We start from the raw sequence: 22,402 nt of genomic DNA, 5'->3' as shown, positions 1-22,402 counted from the left end.
AAATACTGAAATACTAAAATACTAAAATACTAAAATACTAAAATACTAAAATACTAAAATACTAAAATACTAAAATACTAAAATACTAAAATACTAAAATACTAAAATACTAAAATACTAAAATACTAAAATACTAAAATACTAAAATACTGAAATACTAAAATACTAAAATACTAAAATACTAAAATACTAAAATACTAAAATACTAAAATACTAAAATACTAAAATACTAAAATACTAAAATACTAAAATACTAAAATACTAAAATACTAAAATACTAAAATACTAAAATACTAAAATACTAAAATACTAAAATACTAAAATACTAAAATACTAAAATACTAAAATACTAAAATACTAAAATACTAAAATACTAAAATACTAAAATACTAAAATACTAAAATACTAAAATACTAAAATACTAAAATACTAAAATACTAAAATACTAAAATACTAAAATACTAAAATACTAAAATACTAAAATACTAAAATACTAAAATACTAAAATACTAAAATACTAAAATACTAAAATACTAAAATACTAAAATACTAAAATACTAAAATACTAAAATACTAAAATACTAAAATACTAAAATACTAAAATACTAAAATACTAAAATACTAAAATACTAAAATACTAAAATACTAAAATACTAAAATACTAAACACACCCACTCAGCTTAAAAAATTAATGAGACATTTCCAGAAACATAATTTCTGTGCCCAAAAAGTGCTTATTTGATCAAGATTCAACGAAAGACCCTCGATTCCATCACTGTCGTCTTCGCCGTCGCCGCCGACTTCGTCCGTAGATCCCAAAATTTACATACTTCATATTCCTTCTCTCTCTCTTTCTCACCCATCGTCATTCTCAGTCCATCTTGCTTCATTCAAACACCCGGCCGGGGCTTCCTTCTGCTCGTGCTCTCTGCGTCAAGTCTTCAAGTCTCCTTCAGTTTCGATTGAGACTTTGTCGCGGATGATCGTGTCGTCGTCGTTAGACCGCGCGGAGAGACGTGTTTCGTGTAGAGTTGTGTAGAGATTTCCAAGTGACGAGGGGCTACCCGATTGTTGTTGTTTTGGTCAAGTGGGTGTGTGTGCGTTGTGATCTAGTGTTGGTGCGGCGTGTCTTGGCTAGTGACAAACTACAATAGGATCCAGTGTGTTCCGGATCTGGTCCAAACCCCTCTCTCTCTTTCTTCGACACGATGAACGGCGGCATCCATCAGGATTCGCTGGCGACGACCTTGGATGACATGAAGGCGTTGGCGAGGAAAGATCCCCTCCTGGCCAAGATAGCCAACAACAATGTGACACTGATCAACAACAACAGTGTCAACAGCTCCGGTAGTGGTGGATCGAGGAAAGGACTAAACAACAACAGTGGCGGTGGGACGATTGTTTTTGCTGGATCGGCGGCGACGACTGCGTCGGCGTCGGTTGAGGACAACAAGGTTGGCGCCAATGATAAGGAGAAGCTGACCAAAGCGGTGATGAAGGTGTTTGAGGAGTACAAGTGGACTCCGCCCACTAACGTGGTCAAGTAAGTCGGACAAGATGATGGGGGTTTCCCGAATTGTGAATCAATTTTGTGAAAAAAAAGTTTTAAAAGAATAAGTTTTAGAAAAAAACATATTTATCTAGAACTAACAAATTCTATTGCTTTTAATCTTATTAAAAATATTCATTTTTCCTATTTCGAATACTGCAATATTTTGGGGATTTTTCTTCTTCTCGGATAAACAAATGATTTGGACAGAGATATTGGAATCGTATACAATAAAATGCATCTTTATTCTGATTAAGCTTAAACTTGGTGGTGCTTCTCATATTATCAACATTTGCAAAAATATCTCAGCTTAATCTAAATTAGAAGTTGTTTTTTTAAATATCAGAATCAACTATCCAGTCGGGTTTCACAAAAAATGTTATTGGAATAGGATCCTAAAAACCTATGTACATTTTTTTGTACAACGCTAAAAAACAAGATCAAAAACCATTTCTGATCACTTTTTTTTTCATTTTCAAAAAAAAAAATTACAAGACAACATTTTTTCGATGGATCCAACTATGGTCCCCTTGATACGAGCTGTTTAGTAGGACCTTTGCCGTTAAAAAGGGCCGCAAAGTTATTTTTTGAAATTGTTTTAAAAATCCATTGCGATTGTAGAAAAATAAACTTTATCGTTGTGAACAAAACCATCACAAATTTACTCTTAATTTTAGGATTCAATTGAACCATTTAATGAATGTTTTGTATCATATTTTCAATTGGAATTGAATGAATTACAGTGGACTCTCTCGTTGTCAATATTGAAGGGACCGTCGAGAGCGGGAGTTATCAAATTATAGAACGAAAAATCAAAGCAATCTATTTGAAGGGACTGAAAAATATATTGACAGCTGGAGCAATATTGATATCGAGAAGATCGACAGCCAGAGAGTCCAATCATATAGATTAGATTAGATAGATTCGATTAGAAATATTTTCAGTTGGAATTAAATGATAAATGTTCAGATTTTCGTCTTTATTTCCCATATTTATCAAGTTGCTAAATCCACGTTTATTTTTTGTTCAACCTGTCCCAGAAAAAAACTACGCTTTTTGAAATATTTTTTATCTGTAATATTGTTATCTATTTGAGAGCCTATCACTTGAAATACAAGGCCATTCATTGTCAACTCGCACGAAAATTGGATTAAAAATGCCCCGTCCTCTCTTCGATTTTCTTGAAACTATGAGAGCATTTTGTCTCATCATGAATCCGGGGACAATTATTCGAAACACTGTGACGGTGAGTGGTCAATTTTTTAGCCTTCGATAAAAAAGTTGTGGTTTGAACCCGTGATAAAACTGAAACTTGTTACGTTACGTATTATGTGAAATTCATTGATTTTTACAATTCTAACAATAACACAAACATAACATTGTATAAAGCATCTTGTATTACAGTGAAACCTCTTTTTACGCGGTGGCGTTACGCTTTATATTTCTTCGATTTCTCTGGAACGACGAAACATTTTTGCAATCTTTTAAAAGCAATTTGTAGGTTTTGTTCAGCTCTACAAAATGCTTTTTGAAGCTTGCAAAAATATTGTGTAGTTTAAGAGCAATTGACGAAACAAAAAGCGTAACGCCACCGCGTAAAAAGAGGTTTCTCTTTACTCTATATTTCAAAGTTTTGGAAATCTGACTTGAAATATGAAATTTAGTTCATTGGCCCCCATCAAATTCAGCCACCTATGCTTTCCAAATCTGTACTCAAATGAAATAATAATGCTTACCGGCCATTTATTACATTTGTTTTTTTTTTTTTTTTCATTTCAGAATTACTTTTTGACCCAAAGTTTCCTAACCCCGCCTTTAGACAAACATATTTTTTAACCAATTTTTGATCTTTAAAAAGCATTGGAAAGAAGAACTCTTTAAATTTGAGAATATTTTAGGGTTGGAAGTTTGACTTGTTTTATGTGACTTTCCAATGTTTTTAAAAATGTCATTTATTTAGGGGTCAACTTTAGTTATGTTTTTTAGTAACATTACAGTAAAAGCCGGGACCGTGGTGTAGGGGTAAGCGTGGTTGCCTCTCACCCAGTCGGCCTGGGTTTGATCCCAGAAGGTCCCGGTGGCAAATTTTGAGACGAGATTTGTCTGATCACGTCTTCCGTCGGACGGGAAGTAAGTGTTGGCCCCGGACTAACCTAAAAAGGTTAGGTCGTTAGCTCAGTCCAGGTGTAGGTCCCTGGGTCCTGCCTCGGTGGAGTCACTGGTAGGCAGTTGGACTAACAATCCAAAGGTCGTCAGTTCGAATCCCGGGGTGGATGGAAGCTAAGGTGTAAAAAGAGGTTTGCAATTGCCTCAACAATCAAGCCTTCGGACACCTAGTTTCGAGTAGTAATCTCACCATCGAGAACGCCAAGGCAATGCCGTAGAGCGAATAATTTGATTTTGATTTTGATACGGTAAAAACGGAAGAAAAATTTAAAAGTGGCTGTTAAAACATAAAAAAAATAAATAGGCAAAATGTCATGATAGGAGGTGGTAGAATAGACAAAATATTACCAAAAACAAAAATAAACTAAACAAGATAAATGCAAATTAAAATAAAACAAGAAAAACATAAAACAAGAGAAGTGAAGTTTTTCGTAGAACAAAAGTAGCACAAAATGACCTCCTGAACACGGGAAAAATAAAAAAAACGTCGAAAAATAATTTGAGCAGTAAAGGGTTAAATGAGTACGACCCTCTTTCAAATTGTGTGTCCTATTTCGCAAACTTACAGAAATATTTCAGAGTTTAAAATTGTTGAAATGGCCTTTTAATTTATATTACTATCATAATCAGCTCAAAATTCAATGTTCTCAATTGGGAAGATGGACACAAATTGTTACAAAACTTAAAACATTTAAAAATGAATGAAATAATGTATGTAATTTCAATGTTGAAACTATTGTGAATAATGTTAAAATGCTAAAATAATAATGAAAAAAAAATTAAGCATGATTTTTATAAATTCCTTTCGATCTGTGATACTATTTTTTGCAATTCCGTCGTGGAATTACTTACTTTTCTTGCCACTCTCGAACGACGAAACCGCCTACTTTTCTCTACCAAAAATAACAGAATCGAATAGTAAAAGTAAATCGAATATTTTTGAACACTGAAATGGGTGCTGAAAAGTTGAACATTTTAGCACTTGTATCTAAAGGTAATATTTTCAATATTGTTTTGTTTTGATCGTTGCATAGACCGAGCAAATAGACATTTGGAGACTTGCATTTAAAAAGGGAACATTACTTTTGTAAACAAGAGTATATCCCTTCACTCAGACGACAGCGTACATAAAGCGTGTGAGGGATACACTCTTGTTTACAAAATGTATGTGCCGTAAAAAGTCTTGGTACCTACACAGAACAAAATGATGGTAATATTCTTCAGGAAATGGTAACAGATTTTGTTTTAAAAACAAAGTGAAGTATTACAACAGGAATTGGTGAATATCGATCAGTTTCTGATGAATTTTCATCAGGTTCGCATTTTTACACATTTTCTAAGTTCTGGAGTTTTTTTTTTTTGTAAAGGTCCAAAAACCCAAATTTTCAGTTTTTGCCTTTTTGGGTGTTTTTTAATACCCCTGACTCAAGGCGGCAAAAAAAAAGCAAAAACTGGAAATTTGGGTTTTTGGACCTTTTCAAAAAAAAAAACTCCAGAGTTAAATTACTCAAAAAAGAGGTAATATTCAACTAACCAAAATATCAACCTTCCAAAATTAAACATTTTTTTTGTGTAACCAAAACATGTTGTAAAAGCTTTAAACATGAAGCTTTTAGCTGTCACTAGGAAACAGTTTTTTTTTTCGAAATAACCGAAATGGCGTAGGACTACGGAACGCATGTTCATAACTTGATTCTTTGCTTGAATCTTTTATTTTCACGCAAAAATGATTTTTCAGGCTTTGAAAACATTGAATTTTTGTGAACATTTTTTTAAGTTTTTTCTTTGTGAAAAATTTCTTTTCTTTTTTTACTTGCATATTTATTTTAAAACACTTTTTCTATTGAATATCTTGCCTTGTAATTTGAATTTTTACATGATTTGTTTTAATTCTTTTATTCAATTTTCAAAAAAATACTTTCTTGACTGAAAGCATCCTACCTGACAGCACGTTCCAAAGGGACCATAGTTGATTCTTCGTAAAACGTCTTGACAATTTTATTTGCATTGAAATGAAAAACAGTGATCAGAAATGGGTTATAAGCGTGTTTTTACCGCTGTACTTAACAATTGACATAGGGCTTTAGGCGTACTAATTCTCTACCCTTTGGCCCAAATGTGTCTGAATCCTATTTTTATGTCAATGAGAATCAAACTTAAATTTAGAATTTCGAGAATCTTGAAAATAGTCGAAGTTTCAAAGATTTCACTCTTTTCTAGTCTTTAAATAAAGTTCCCACAAAAATATCGTAAAGATATTAAGCTAAACATTTCGAAAATAAATGAAAAACTTTTATTTTTATGTTTGGAGTAAAGTAAATTTAAGTAGAATTGTGTTCCAGGTTACAGACCGTAAATGGAAACAAATCTCAACGAAAAATTATCAAAGCCAATTGAGATAGCCCAATCTCAAGAGTGAATATGTGTCATCCCGGCACATCTCCGAGCTGCCGACGAGCATCAAATTAGTGTGGGAAATATTCCCATCCTCCCAAAACCCTCCAAAGTCACAACTCCTTCAAAAACCCACCGAGATGAAAAAAAACGCCTCAAATTGACGCGTTTACATTCTCGTTAGCATCTCCCCCCAGAGTCGGTATTTATGGAACTTCGAAAAGCTTTCCTCGGATCTTCACACCTTCCACCTGATTTTGAGCTGTTTTTTTTTGTTTTGTTTGACCCATTCGTGCCGAAATTTTCTCCCAATTTAGTTTATGACCCCGTGGTTGTTTGAAGGTTTGTAGCCGGTAACCGTCAGCTGAAGTTGGTTGCTTTGTGATTTTTTAAGCAACACTGAATCAATTTCCCATGTTCAAAGCTGAGTCGGTGCACGGTACCCAAAAGTTTGGCTTTGAAAAAAAAGGCGAGGGTTCCAGCCGATTGGAGGTGGCATTAAATTCCCATGTGTTTGGTTTGCGGCTTGGAACGTGTGCCGACATTGCGTGGGTTTCTCTCTCTTTGCGGCAGCGGTCATTTTGATGTTAATTTGTATTTTATAGTTGACAAAAAGAGGGATACACGCCAAATGAGGGCGCCACCTTCTTTATTTTGAATATTTTTGCGTGTAAGTGAGAAAACTGTATTTAGCTGGAATTATTTCTCAAGAGATGTAGGTAGTTGAAATGTGAGAAACAAATCTCAACAGAAGCGAAAATAGCGAAAAATCCTCGCCGCAGACAGAATTAACAATCGCTAACGAAACATGTCAACAGTGACAAAACGCATCTTGCACGTTGAAACACACACTTCTGCAGAAAAGAAAAACTGCATTTTGTTTGTAGATTAGCACTGTTGCACTAAAATGACGCTGGCGGCGACAAAACGGAATGTCCCATTAAGGTTAGATGACCCCCCGGCCAAGGGGCTTGGTGTGCGCTAATTAGAACCTGACGGACAAGTGCACCGCGACTCTAAACAATTTGACAAACTTATTTTGCGACGATCGCACGTTTTGCTTGATTGAAAATTGCCGCACTGGTGTCATTACTGATGCCGATTCACACCAGGGTGGTCCATTTTTAAAATATACAAGTCTTACCCGACAAACTTCGTCTTGTCTTTTTCTCGTTTGTTGACGTTTTTAGCTTGTTTGCTTATTCAGCCTCCTGTGATCAAAATATGATTTTACGTAACTTTCTCCATACAATTTGCCGATGCTCCGGAATCGGTTCCAGAGTGGCCAAAGTGTCAATTAGTTAGCGTAAGAACCTTCCTTGGGCTTATACGAACTCAACGCAGCAAAGAGCACCTCGATCCGACGCTCCATATTGAACTGATTCGCGTTCGAACAAAACCGTCGAAATTTTTTATATATGTAGAAGATTTGATATTTCACTGTCATCACCAGAAAACAAACACTGAGAATCAGTATTATACATATTACTATGGTTACACGAAGTGTGTTGTCCTGGTTGAACTCAAAAGTCCCATGCAAATGTGTAAAAGCAAACGGGAAAATGTGTAACGCCGATTCTCAGTGTACGGGCGCTTTGCTTTTTACCGACCAAAAGAAAAAAAGCAAAAAAAGGTAAACAGAAAAATCACTTTTTTCGTTATGAATTATCAGCCAATATTGGGATGGAATCTACAAGAATATGATAGAATTTGCCATCAGCAACACAATTTACGTGTTTTTCAGGAGTTTATCGTTTAAATTGCGCAAAATTTGAAAATCAAAAACCCGAACAATGATTTGTTATGGGCTACCATTTGACAGCTAGTGCTTTTGTTGTGGGCTCTCATTTGACAACCGTGCTAATATCGACTGCAGTTTGCTTTGGTCGGAATAGGGTTGCCATCCCCCCGGTCATCGCTGAATGTGAACGAAATTTAAAAAATCAATATAATTTATGTTTCCATCTGCTCCAAACCAACCAGGTCATCTCAAATTAAGCACCCATTCGAAGAAATCCCCTATATTAATTACTCTCAATTGAATCTCTCTCTTTTACCTCTCCTCTTTACAATCCGCACCCACAAAAAGGGGACCGCTTACACCGAGCTTAAGAGTCGCTTCAAGAAATCAAGTACTCAAAATTGTACTCCACTCTTTATCCTGCGTTAATCAATGTTTAATCATCATCCACAATCCAATCCAATCCAATCCGACCGCCAAAACTCGCTCAAGTGTCAAACAACAAGAGGCCAGAATCTGGAGCAATAGACCGACACAACCGACGGCGGCTCGACCCGACATCGGGATGAACACCGACAACAACATGTGTAAACAAACCGGCCATTTGCCGCCCCCTAAAAGGCCCGCAAGTTGACTCAGCAATCAAGTATTTGCCTGGCAGCATCCCTCCCTTAACAAAAAAAAATATATATATAGAGTGGCCGCGCAGCGCTTCGATCCTACTTGACCAAAGAAGTACTCGTCGGAGCTTGTCATCGCGCGGGAAGCTTCAGAGCGTGGCGGAGGCCGCCAAAGCTTCGGAGCGCGCAAATAGATAGACAGGGTGGTATAGATCAAGACCTCATCCGACGGGGGGGCGATCCCCCTCGGTTGATGCACGGTGGGGTTATCATGATTCTGGTCAAGTCTTGAAGAATTTTGCAAAATATAAAACAGTTTCTGACAGATTAAAAAATTGAGAAAAAAAACATGCAAAACCACAAGAAATTGCCGAGAGCTCAACTTGGCCAAAACAAAATTAAAGTCATGCAAACATTGGAAAAGTTCCCATTCAGTGACTTATTGTGCCAAATAAACCTCCGTTATCCATCGAACAACCGTGGTAGCCGAAACTACAAAGGCACAGGTTCGATGTGTCAAAGGTCTTGGGATCGATTCGCGGTGTTGACACTTTTTTTAGACTGAGTCAAGGAATGAACCTTTGAGAATAATGTGCTTAATGATTTTGTGATTTTTTTCTCTCAGTGTGTTCATAACACTTTTTCTAAGACCTAAATATTTTCAAATGTTTCCATTTTGAAATTATTTTCACCGTGCAACCAGACATGCATCCGCTCTAAGTGCTCTTTCACAAGAGTTCACTTGGATTTTAACGTAGAGGAGGTCCTGATTTGGAAATAATGTTAAAAAATTCTTGGCGATACTTGGGATACAACAAAAATCCAATGCATCGAAACGAATTTGAAAAGAAAATAACTTATATCCCTGAAACTATCATGCTCACTAATCTTCATTATTTTTAAATTATACTGTTCATATTCATGATCAGCAATAGTTTCTTGAAGAGAGTAAAACAATCTTTTCTGGGTGTTTTTATACATTTAAAAAAGCTGCTTTTTAGAATAGCATAGAATTTAAATATGTTTTTGTGAGATGTTGGCCAATTGAGATTTTAAACAGTTTTAGTGAGCTTATTAATTCACTCAAATATTCACAGTTCTATAAACTTGTTTCATAAATTTCATAGTTTTAACTTTTTTTATTATAATGCCGTTGCAAATATTTTTCAAAGCTCATGTCACTCCCCCCACCCCCTCTTAAAATTTGACTCTAAAATCAGGGGCCATGAAACACAAATAAATAAAATCTTCAAATTTATAGGCATTTCCAGTAGATCAAATATCATATAAAATGTGAAAACTTGTTACTCGTGCTTTCACTAATGATTGAAATGCAATATGATTCGATTATTTTATAAAAAAAACTAGTTTTAACCAAATTTCAGGAAAAATTCTGATTTTTTAACAATTTTTCCTAAAGTTTATATGTATTTTGTTAAAAAGCTCATAAACTTAGTTAACTAAAAATAACATATTTTTTTCTTGAAAATAATATGAGCAGCCATCAATATGGTACATTTGACGTAAAAATAAAGTTTGAACACCTTAAATCTGATTTTAAAAAGAAAAACTATGATTATCAAAGTCACCCCGGAATTCAAAATATGGATTGTCAACGCAACTATTTTTTTAAACGTTATTGAAAAAACTTTTTTTCAAAATAGTGGCCTACAGTTGAAAAATATTCCACAAATAATTTTGAATCATATCAATGTCACCCCGGTTTATATATGTTAAAATTTAAAAATCTTCATGTTTTGAAGGATTTTTTCGATTGATTTGGTGCCTTCGGCAAAGTTGTAGATGTAGAAAAGGACCACACCGAAAAAAATACACACACAAAAAACCCTTATTTTGAAAATCACTTTTTTCCACTCAAGATTGATTTCTACAAAAAACATCTTTTCATAAAACTCAGCAAAAAGATAAAAAATCTTTGATCAAATTATTTTTAGAAAAAAATGGAGATTTAAAGAAGGGTAAAAAATTTAATCGATTTCTTTTTTTTATTATAGAATCAAGTACAAAAAGAAATGTTTTCCAAAAATTGCTATTTTGAGGTTACCTTTCTCAAAAAGCTGTTTTTTTCAATTTATCAAAAAAGTGCCCATGTTTGTCCATTTAAAAAAATATATTTTCAAAAAGCTGAAAAAATTTCCTACTTTTTGCATTTTTGAACTTTTTTTTGATCTTCGGTATCTCGGGAACTAATGGTCCGATTTTTAAAGTAAAAAGTGAAAAGTTTGTTAAATTTGCTGCTTTTAAAATAATAAATACAGTATGTTAAAAAAGTATTTACACCCCTTGGGCACTATGCACATTTTGTGATGAAACATGTAAAAAATTTAAAGTTTAACAGGAACCTAGTACTACGTTTTGTTCAGAAACTCATGCCAAACATTTTGCTACAAAAAGCTCATGAAAAGATGATTTCTATAAAAAGTTATATAACAAATACTATTACGAAAATAAAAAAGGTGCAAAAAAAGTTTGTACACCTTTCGAAAAATTAAAATAATTAATGTTAATTGTTGACAAATCACCATAAATCCAGTCTCCCAACTCCAAATAGGCATCCTTGACTGATTAAAAAAATACTTTGGATTGAATATAAAGTTTACTAACTACTTAGTATAAAAGTTTATATAACTCTGAAAATTCTATATAAAACTTATCTAAACTTAATTTTGCAAACTTTTAATTCAACTAAATGTCAATATATTACCATAGAATTGCTAAATAAACATTTTGGAGTGGGTATAACACCGTTTTGGGGGTATTTGTATAGATAGAATAGATTTTTCGTTGGAATTTCGTACCAACCCGGAATTACGTCGTCGGAAAATCCGCCGGCATCTGAACCAGTCCACAATTCACAAATCAACCTATGTGGCATCAGAAACGGCATAAAATTTCCGATCTTTTGATACCCATACATCCAGGTTTTCTATAAAAGCCACGTTTTTAAATACCTAAGCAAAAACGTTGTTATGGTTTCGTTTGAGCAATCTGCCAAAAATGTATGGACTTTCGTAATTTTTGCTCTCTTGAATCAAACTTACTTTTTGCCCAGGTATTTAAAAACGTGGGTTTTATAGAAAACCTAGATGTATGGGTATCAAAAGATCGGAAATTTTATGCCGTTTCTGATGCCACATAGGTTGATTTGTGAATTGTGGACTGGTTCAGATGCGTTGTTCTTGTTTGTTCTAGAAAAATCGTAAAACTATGAGAAAAACTGCGATTGGCCAAAAAGTTAATACCGTAGGCTTATAGTCCATGAAATTCCCTAACTATTGACCTATGGGAGTATGGGTGTTGGAGGCTGTTGCAAAAAGATATTAAAGTTTAAAAAAAATCAATTTTTAACAGTAATTTGCAAAAGCTATGAGAAAAAGTAAAACCAATCCTGGATGTCTATAGCACATTTTGAAGGGCTTCAAAAGACCATTCGAATGCATCTAAGAGAGTTGGAATTGGTGAAGTATTAAGGAAATGCGAGCAATTTTAAGATTTTTCATGTTTTTTGGACCTCAAACTTCAATACCCGTTTTACCCCACTCCCCTTTGTCGTAGAGGGCTCATATTTGGCATGAGTTCATCTCATGTATAGACAAACAAACCCTGAAAGTTTCATCCAAATCGGAGCACCTCGATACGACCTGTTTCACATCGGTGAAAAACTCGCTCTTAAACGTAAAAAAAATCAGTATTTATCATTGTTTTTTTTATACGTTTGAAAAAAATATAATTTTCGAATGCTCCACCGTGCGTCACCGTGCCGAGTTCACTTGAAGCTTCCCTGTGCGGCCGGCGGCCACATCGGCATCGGCACTATGATCACATGGCGCGATGAAGCTTTTGACGGTTTGTTTTGGACCTCGCGCCACCACCTCGACAAATCAAAATATTTATTACAAATCATAGGCGGTGGCGTCGGCGGAATCCGACTTAAGCCTGGTCTACAATAGGAAACTCGCAGGATCGCAGATACAAGCGCAAGTTTTAAACTCATGCAAATCAAACTAATCTTCTACAATGACAATGCTGCGGGGCTGCGATTCTGTACTAAAATCGCAGACCGCAGGTCGCATGTTCTAAATTTTGAAATAAATGAAAATTTTCGCCGGATTTCTGCGTTGACAGTTCCAAATAGGAAATCACAGCAACCAACGCAGCCCATTGTAGATACTCGCAGGAAAGTCTGCGTTTTTAGAACGAAAATTTTTCACATCTGTCATCGCGGCGCAGCGTAGGATCGCAGCAGTTTCCCGATGTAGATCAGGCTTTAGATCGAGCACGTGTTGATGCGTACGATTTGCCGCGTTTGTCCCAATTTTTGGGACTTTACAAAACTGTAGTCACTCTCTGTCTAAAAGCTTCAGGGGTCTCTCTTTGATCCCTGAAGACGGTGGCATCAGCCGGGAGCGCATTAAGACTCATTCATGCCATTTAGCGTCAAGGTGTAAAATGGCTCAAATTTATGCATGTGTTTTCTTTGCCCAGGTGTGTGTGTGTGTTAAAAGTGGGTAGCACCTCGAATGTCCCGGACGCATATCCGCGTGTCACTTTTAAGTTTTAATTTCTTATTAAAAATTGTGTTCCCCACGTTTTTCAAACCATTTTCTTACTAAATTCACTCATCCGCAGCTGAGCACGATCACGGTGGTCTGTAATCACCGTTGCTGATCCTCTATCAAATTCAAATCCCACTGTCTGTGGCCGTCAGGGAGAGTACCTCTTGAGCATGTCACGGCGGGCAAGGTTGATGATGGCTTGTCGGGGGGGGGCTCCTTAAGGCTTCCATAGGTGTACTGCGGCTACTTGTTCCGATGGTTGGAAAATTGCTTCCAAAGAACTCCGCAGCCTCACAAGAAGATTTCGTAATTGAGAGTTTGTTCAAGAATCTTGGAGATGTTGCATTTTGTTTGAGTTGTAACTTGTGTTGCTCGTCTTAGTCACGACATAAAATCTCAAATTTATTACCCAAATTTCAGCATTACATCCAGAGAAGTGTTTTAACTAAAGCTATAAACTGCAGTAAATCACAGTTTAGGGTCCCCAATTTGATTTGCTCTATATTAGTTTAATACTTTGGAGCCCGCAATCCACGATCAATGTTTACGTCTTAAACCATTCCCTAATAATCCCGATTTGTGACGGGACATTTTAATTTATCGCCCAACCGCGGCCAAAACTCCCTTTTCTAACGACAATCATGATTCTGTCATTTCGAGCATAAACTAGAAAAAACAGCGAAACAAGTGACAGAGCAGAAGTAAGTTAAGGCAGAACCGCACCACTTGAAATCCGAGCCACGCAGCAGCGAACAAACAAGTGGTAGAGGACTCTATTATTACGGGTGGTGAGGAGGCAACAACAAAAAAAAAGGCAACATCATCATGCTCAATGCACCACCGCTTTGGGATAGGTCAATGATTTCTCGATGAACCACTTGAGTCGGTGTGTCACAGGAACCTTATGAGATGCGTGGATATAAGATATTTTAAGTGGATAATTGTAGCGAGAAAAGTTGACACAACATTAGTAGTTTTTTCACTTTGAGGAATTCACTTAGAATTTGAATTTCTTTATAACATTTTAAGCAGTCACTTTTTACCGCTAAACTGCATGACAGTGCATTAATCAACTTAAAAATTTTAGTAACTTTTTGTCGAATTTCGGTCACATTCAAATCAGTTGCTCCGAGATCCTCGCAATAAAATGTTAAAACCTGTTTATTGAAATGATGCTGCAGCTCGCGCGGTCCCAACTTTATTATTTTTCACACTTCCATAAGAAATTTCAAATATTTACCGACGCTTTTTGCCTGCCCCAAACACCTTAAGCTGTCAGGAGAACGTTGTGGCGAAGATGGCAATATATTCCGCAAAATTGATCCCGGTTGGTTATTAGCTACCGGGATTTGAACTGCAAGTAAAAAATTTAATTGAAAATGTTATAAATTAAGAAAGTTAATGGAACATGAACTTAAGGGGTTACATACATGTAGAATATCAAAAAATTCATATTACAGAAAATTTATTAAATTAACTAAAAATATGGTTTTCAATCACTCCGGAAAGTTTCATGAAGATATTTCATGATTAAACTGAGTAAGAGACGATTTACGTTCAAAATTTTGCCATGCGCAAAGTGAACTGTCGAACTTTGAGAGCGTTTTTCTCTGAACACCGAGTTGATTTACGGGTGCCACGATATCTCGAGATGGGAGCGAACAAAATGGGCTGAAATTTGAGATGAAGACTTGCAAGACATATCCCGTGTGCATGACGAAGCCCGATTTTGAAATTTTGCTTTTTTAAAAAATACAAAAATCAAAAACAGGCGATAAAAATATTTTTATCTTTTTTTTAAACAATTTTTTTTGAAAATCGGGCTTTGTTAAGCACACAGGACCAATTTAACGAGGCTTCACCAAAATTTTGAGCCGATTTGGTCAAAGCAGTGTGGAGATATCGTGGCACCCGTTTTTTGAAACTGCTAACTTAAAATGGCTATATTTCGGCAATGATACAACCAAAAATCTTCAAATTTATTTTGATAATAGTTGAAAATATATATTTTAATGCCCTTAAAACAGATTTAAAAAAAGTTTAAGTGTGTGCCCAAACCAACCTCTTACATTTTTGTCGATTTACATGTATGTAACCCCTTAACTGAACCAGTAAACCTGTGTTAATTTGAGTAAAATCAGGAGTTTTTGATTTTTGGCCTTGTTTGAAAAACAACAAAAGCTCTTAGTGCACAATCAAAATAGGCTTTTTTTGAGTCAAAATATGACCCTGCTGAAATTTTCAGCCAAATCGGTGACGATTTTTTGAAGTTGTAGACGAAAATTAGAACTCTTTGATGATTTTCGGTTGAAATCAATAATTTTACTCAAAAATGAGCCATTTTGTTTTACAAAACCGCCGAATCTGCACTGATTTGGCTAAAACTTTACAAAGGCCATACTTCGACCCCTAAAAGACGCCTACTTTGTTTGGAAACTAAAAACTGTTTTTTTTTTTATTTTCCTACAAGTTAAAAATCTCAATGTTGCTCAAATTTCGGCCACTTGCCCAATTTTTCATACAGAATCGACCATTAAATGTTCAGATCAATCCGATTTCCGAATCACGAAAAAACTTTTTTTCATATTTTTTATTTTCTTATATTTAACATCAAATTCGAGTTCTGAGACATCGAAAGTATTTTATTTCGATTATCCTAAGTGAAGGCCTTCGGATAATCGAGTCTGGACTGTACACATTTTTATGTCTGTCACTTTTTATTTATAAAAACAATACGTTTTCCATAAATCAAAAGAAATTTTAGAAATTGGAAAGGCTGCCAAATGAATTTCGCTGTCTGTGTTTTAGTTTTGTCATAAAAAATATCAAAACATTATTTTTAAAATTGTAATTTTGCGTTATCCCAAATTATTGCTTTATAATAGTTTTACAGTCTCGATCATTCGAAGTTACGATTATTCTAAGTTTCCCCGGAAACTTTGTATAATCAAATCATAAACAAAATATGTCTTTTTTGTCTACTTGTTCTTGTTCTTCTGTTTTCTTTTTAACGATAAAAATCGATTTGGTCAAATTTGAATGGCTGATTGCCTGTTATTCGTCACACACAGAAAAATATTTTACACCATCAGGTTTTTATGTGGTTTGATTCAACAAAAATTGTGATAAATTTAAAAAAATGCGATGAGCCAAACCTTCATATTTTGAATTTCACTAAACTCTTTTGTTATTTTGGAAAAGGTTTAGCATCGATTCAACAAAAATAATAACAAAAATTAAAAAAAAAATAAATGCCTTATTTTTCTGTATTTAGGTAATTCGATCATAATATTTACCTTTTTTGACAGGAGTGCTGTTGTGGCTTTGCCGTGGACAAATGCATCGCTACTAGGGGACCCTAAAGCCTGGTCTACAATAGGAAACTCGCAGGATCGCAGATGCAAGCGCAATTTTTGAACACATGCAAATCAATCTGATCTTCTACAATAACAATGCTGCGGTGCTGCAATTTTGTACTAAAATCGCAGACCGCAGGTCGCATGTTCTAAATTTTGAAATAAATGAAAATTTTCGCAGGATTTCTGCGTTGACAGTTCCAAATGGGAAATCACAGCAACCAAGGCAGCCCACTGTAGATACTCGCAGGAAAGTCTGCGTATTTAGAACGAATTTTTTCACATCTGTCATCGCGGCGCAGCGTAGGATCGCAGCAGTTTCCCGATGTAGATCACGCTTAACTCGGGAGACTGATTTGACGTAGCTAAACGAAGATTTGCCTTTGCGCTTAGTCAAACTTGGCAGTGCTGCCATGTTCAAAACATGCTATGTCCAGCCATCTTTAACCAGTCTTCCTTTTGAGAGTCCCTAAATACTATGATTTCTCAACATTTAGCAGCCAAGATGATCCAAGATGGCTCACATATTCCTCGATCACTTTGAATCATATCTGGAGCAATATTTGAAAAGGGCACATATGCATTTTGAAAGCTGGAACTATTTTGCCAATTTTGAGACAACATGTAGCTGCCGCCAACTTTCTGGTTGTCAATCTTCTAGATCTCCATATTTCCAGCTACCGATGATTTCTTCAGTCCGTTCAAACTGCATACTTCGATTCTCATCATTCGTCAATATTTTCTCTTTCTTGAAGGATTTATTCCTCGACGATCCCTCTTTTTGCTTCAAAAATCTCTTCCGGTTGTCAATAATTTCACTATTCATGGATGAAGAATGTTTGACATTTGTTTGTTTTTGTTTTCTGGACGTTGTCATGCTTCTCCTCCTTAACAAGGATTCAATTCAAATCTTTATTTTGCATCGTTCTGCGAACCTATGATTCTCTTCTTTGACGGACCCTTGAATATTGACAACCGGAGAATCGACTGTACTAAACAAAAGTCGTGATGTTGGAAGGTAACTGGGAAAGCTATCCAGATTTTTAAGCGAAGATGGCGTTACGAATGGTGCACGCCCGAATTGTCAAAATCGCGCAGTGGTGCCAACATTAGAAAAAAAAAAGTTCGCCAAGACATTTTGGGTCGGAATGGGTACTAGGTCCAAAAAAAGAAACTTTTGACCTATTCCCACGTTCCACTTCCGTCACATGCATGTCTCATTGACCCCTCGCAGTTTCCGGACCAGCCATTTCGCTCCTCTTCCGTTCCTCAGAAGACAGAAATGGACCCAATACCAGCTCCGCGGTGTCTCTATTTGTCCCGATTTGCATCTGAATTACGCAATTTACTGTTGTTTACCGGGGCGTCGGCCTGTTTGTCTTTGGATGCTGATGCCGCCGGCATCAGCCGAAAAAAAAAAAGAAACATGACATCCCCGATGTAAACAAAACCCAACCACAACAATACACGCTCCGAATCAATACCGTCAATTCTGTTGCGGGCCGTGCACAGAATGTCAAACTCCTCGTGGCTTGCTTTGAGGTTACGTGTGTGTCTTGAGGGGGGCGCTTCTGTTTGGAGAATCTTCCCGAAAAAAAGTGGTTCACGGCGGCGGCGACTTCACCTTAATGTTGCCAGCACGTCCGAACTTATGAATGAATGGGGCATCTTTTATTTTTCCGATCTTCTCATTTTTATGCAAATGATGCTTGCCATTCATTGACGGTGGAGTGTCTGCGGCACTTGGTCAAACAAGTTCAGGTGAGGCCGCCTGGCCGGAATCTAACGGAACGGAAGTTGACGGCGGCAGTGGATGTTCTTGGAAAAGGTAGAGAGTGGAAAAACGAGATGAGAAAACGGATGTGGCCAAATTACCGGCAAATTACCGTCCTTTTTCGTGGAAGCGATAAGAAGTAGGACGCGGCTGCATGGTGACGACTTGGGACATGTTGAGCTAAATTATTGAATGTTGTGGGAAAATTTTAGAATACTGAAATTCTAAATATATGTATGTTCATAACTTATTATTTATTCTTTAAAAAATGGTCTTCTAATCCGATCATAATATTTACCTTTTTTGACAGTAGTGCCGGTGTGGTTTTGCTGTGGGCAAATGGATTGCTACACCGCCACTACTGTCAAAAACGGTAAACATTATGATTGTATTACTAGACGAATAGACAGATCAGTTATCGCAATTCTTGCTTAGAGAGTATTCTAGACCTTTTAGGGCAGCGATTCTCAACGGGGGTACCGGGCCTACTTGATTTACATGGCAGGGGGTACCAGCCTAGAAGAAGGTTGAGAATCGCTGTTTTAGGGGAAATATACCCTTTCTAATCAAACACCTATCTTCGTCATACGGAGAGTTTGATGCTCGATTAAAGCTCCAAAAATACTATTTAGGCTATAAACTTACCAGCAACAGTACCGCCTCAAGTAAGCACGCAAATTTATGCCACTTACTGGTCAAAAAGATCAAATTTAATGCACTTTTGATCATAATTTCTATTTTGCGAGACCATTTCTCATCATGTTGGTGGCACACACATCCACACGCAAGATCAGAGGTTAACTGCTTAACGAAAGTCAATATCTTTTCACTTGCGCTAACGATTTCAAAGCGCTTAAGATATAAAATTGCTTCATCTACACAGAAAAAAAATGATGGTAGTATTCATCAGGAAATGGTGACAGATTTTGTGGCAAAAAAATGATTAATTTTACCCCAGAAAATGATGAATTTTCCTCAGTTTTTGATGAATATTCATCAGGTTCACATTTTTACACATTTTTTATGTAATATTACTCAAAAATAGAGTTAATATTCAACCTACCAAATTTTCAACATTCCAAAATTCAACTTTTTTTTCTGTGTACCGGCAACATGTTCTTTTGCACATTAGTTAGTCACTCACTTGAAAAATAATCCCGAAACATGTAAATAATTAGCAAGCGCCATAAAAAAAAACAAACGTGCTAAGTCTTTTGACGTTTCTATTTTGACAACCCATTCCAATCGAAGGCTGAAGAAAACCGAGCGAGAAGCGAAAGCAAATCTAGAGTTTTTTTTAAAAGGTCCTATAAACTATTGTCTTTCATATGTTTATAGGACCTATTCAAAAAAAACTAAAAATATAAAGAACAAAGGATGGCCCCAACACCACCAGCAGCGCCTGTTGGAGTGAGCCAGTGATGCCAGGAAATTTTCTCAATAAATGCTCATTTTCGTGAGTGTTCGCTTAAAATTTCATCAATTTTGGCAGCACTAAGCAGACCCAAAAGAGCGCTGGAAGAAATAAAAGAACTAAGCTGAAAATAGGAAAATGGGCGTGGCCCAATGCACTCGACTGATTAGAATGGATTTGTAAAAGAAATAGCATAACTTTTAATAAAAGTGAACACTGTCCGTCTTCCAAATCCCTTTCCATGACCCTGGTGCATTGTAGAGATGGGAGTATTTGTTCAAATTTCGACTAAAGGTGTATTCACATTATACCGCATCCGCACAAAATTTGACAGTGCGGACGCGATTTCACCAATGCATTTCATATGCAGCCATTCACACTGTCCCGCATCCGCATCCGCAGTACGGATCCGTATACGGATGCGGAACAGTATGAATGGCTGCATATGAAATGCATTGGAGGAATCGCTTCCGCATTGTCAAATTTTGTGCGGATGCGGTATAATGTGAATACACCTTTATGTTACAAAAGCTACTAAACTTTACAATTTAAATCTTAGATTCGGGCTGATTGATGTTGTTTTTCTAGTTCAAACGGGCAGTCACCATGCCAGGTTCGCCGCCTAACAAAGCGAATCTCCAGGATCACCACATTACACCTCTAGCATATCCAAAACATTTATGTTATTTGCTTAGGATGCAGGTGCCCGTGCGGTCGCGGATCATTTCACCTTTTTTTTTTTTTTTTTTTAAGGCTGAATTTCGCACTTCGCAGCATACATGCTAGGAATATTCACCTACCTTACTGGAGTAAGGTTAGGCTCGATTTGCCTTATGCTATTTTTGCATCTTTACAATTATTTTACAATTTACATCAATCTACTTTTACATATGCCTAAATATTCGGTGATTTGTTGGCTGGTGAGCGGCGGTCGATAGCGGTGGGTGGCGGGCGGTGGGCGGTGGCGGCTTGGCGGCGGTGGGTGGCGGAAACGAAATAAGCAGATGAATGCAATGTATGCATTAGCATTAGTTTTGATTAAATCACAGGTTTTGCGAAAAGTTTAGCAGGGTACCAACTGACACCCCCAGTGAGATTGAGCATCTCTTTTAAGGGGGTGTTGGAAGTTTTGTTGACACTACTTGCTTATCATCGGTGGCAATGTGATATCTCACTAAGCATTTATTTTGTTGCATGGTTGCTTTCTGGGCAAGGTGGATCGGATTTGAGGAGTAACCGGGGAGTGGGATTTGGCATTAGATGAGGAAACTGGAGAGACGACTTCTAATGAGGACTTTCACTTCGCCTTTGAATTTCTGGAAATTTCGTTCAGATTTCAGGTTGGCAGGAAGTGCATTATGCGCTTTTTGCTTGGTATGCAAATGTTGTTTTTCCAGCTTCAGTTCTAGGCCGTTTGAGGACTAGATTTCCTTTGCTTCTTAATGTGTATTTGTGGTTGACTTTCTCGAGCGATTGATTGTGGTGGGCTTTTGGCTTGAACAGCATGTTGTGCACTTGGAGAAGACTCTGCAGGTGACTTAGTGCCAGGACAGGAAGAATTGATGGAGGAGCATCATTGAAGAGTTCAAGTGTTGCATGGAGCCTGGGTTTCCGGAAAACAGCCTTCAAGCAACGATTTTGTGTAGATTGCAGCGGTTTTAGAGCGGTCTTGGCAGCATTTCCCCAAATCGACACCAGATATTGCAGCTTCGACTGGACGAACGCGTGGTACATATCAACCAATTGCTTTGTTGGGACGTACTTTGACACCTTCCATAGAAGACCACACGTAGAGCTGAGGCTTCTCTGCAGGCATTTGATGTGAGGGGTCCATTTCAGATGTCTATCGAAGATGAGGCCGAGATATTTGAATGTTTCAGCTTCCTCGATCCTTGTGCTGTTCACGATCAGCTCTCTGTAGGGTCTAACGTCCGGTGAGGGTATGGAACAGCATAAAGTTGGTTTTGACAAGTTTAAGGACAACACGTTCTCAGCGAAGTATCCAAGCAGTTTGTTCAAATCTTCCGTCATTTTTTCAACGATGGAGTCAGCTTCAATACCGACATATGATAGAGAGGTGTCGTCGGCAAACAAGCGAGGCTTCCCATGGAGTTTCAGCTTGTATAAATCGTTGATGTAAACCAGAAAAGAAGCGGCCCCAGATTACTCCCTTGGGGTACCCCGACTGACATCCCTCGGACATCGCTGCATGCTCCATTCGTTACGACGTACTGTTTCCGGTCAGTCAGGTAGTCCTTGATCAGGTCGTTTGATTTCCCCCGAACACCATGGCAGTCCAACTTCTTGAGCAGCACGTCATGGTCGATGGTATCGAACGCTTTACGGAGGTCCAGGAAACAGACACCCACGATTTTGCGTTCATCGAAGGCCTCGTAGATCTCGTCCACGAGCTCGATAGCTGCTGTTAAGGTGCTGGATCCTGTCCGGAACCCGTACTGATGCGTGTATAACAACTTCTTTTGAGAAGGTAATCCGTTATACGTCCCACGAGGAGTTGTTCCAGGATCTTGCTGAGCACCGAGAGTACCGATATCGGCCTGTAGTTGTTGACGTCGGTTTTGCTTCCGGCCTTGTGAATCGGGATAACTCGAGCTGTCTTCAGGCTAGGTGGAAATATGCCAGTCTTGATACAGTCATTGAACACGTCTCGTAGTAGTTGTGAAAACGCTTGGTGATGCGTTTTAATCAGCATTGCTGATAAACCGTCAGGTCCGCAGCTCTTGTTGGTGTCGAGCTCGTTGATTTTGATTACGACCTCACCAGCAGTTGTAGGTCTCAGGAAGATGGAGT

The 22,402-nt window shown here is 37.2% G+C and overlaps 1 protein-coding gene across 1 annotated transcript in view; it reads left to right on the top strand.

Moving 5' to 3' along the window:
- Window positions 1-972: 972 nt before the first annotated feature.
- The window catches only part of LOC6046907 (transcription factor SOX-10), a 36,085-nt gene continuing 14,655 nt past the window's right edge, over window positions 973-22,402 (top strand). The window contains exon 1 of the mRNA XM_038248816.1: window positions 973-1,543. Within this exon, the coding sequence (XP_038104744.1) occupies window positions 1,209-1,543 (335 nt within the window). The 5' untranslated portion in view covers window positions 973-1,208. The remainder of the gene's footprint in view (window positions 1,544-22,402) is intronic.

The sequence above is a fragment of the Culex quinquefasciatus genome, chromosome 1 (assembly GCF_015732765.1).
Source record: "Culex quinquefasciatus strain JHB chromosome 1, VPISU_Cqui_1.0_pri_paternal, whole genome shotgun sequence".
NCBI classification, from domain to species: Eukaryota; Metazoa; Arthropoda; class Insecta; order Diptera; family Culicidae; genus Culex; species Culex quinquefasciatus.
Note: the sequence above shows the minus strand (reverse complement) of the source record. Positions and strands in the feature narration are given on the sequence as shown.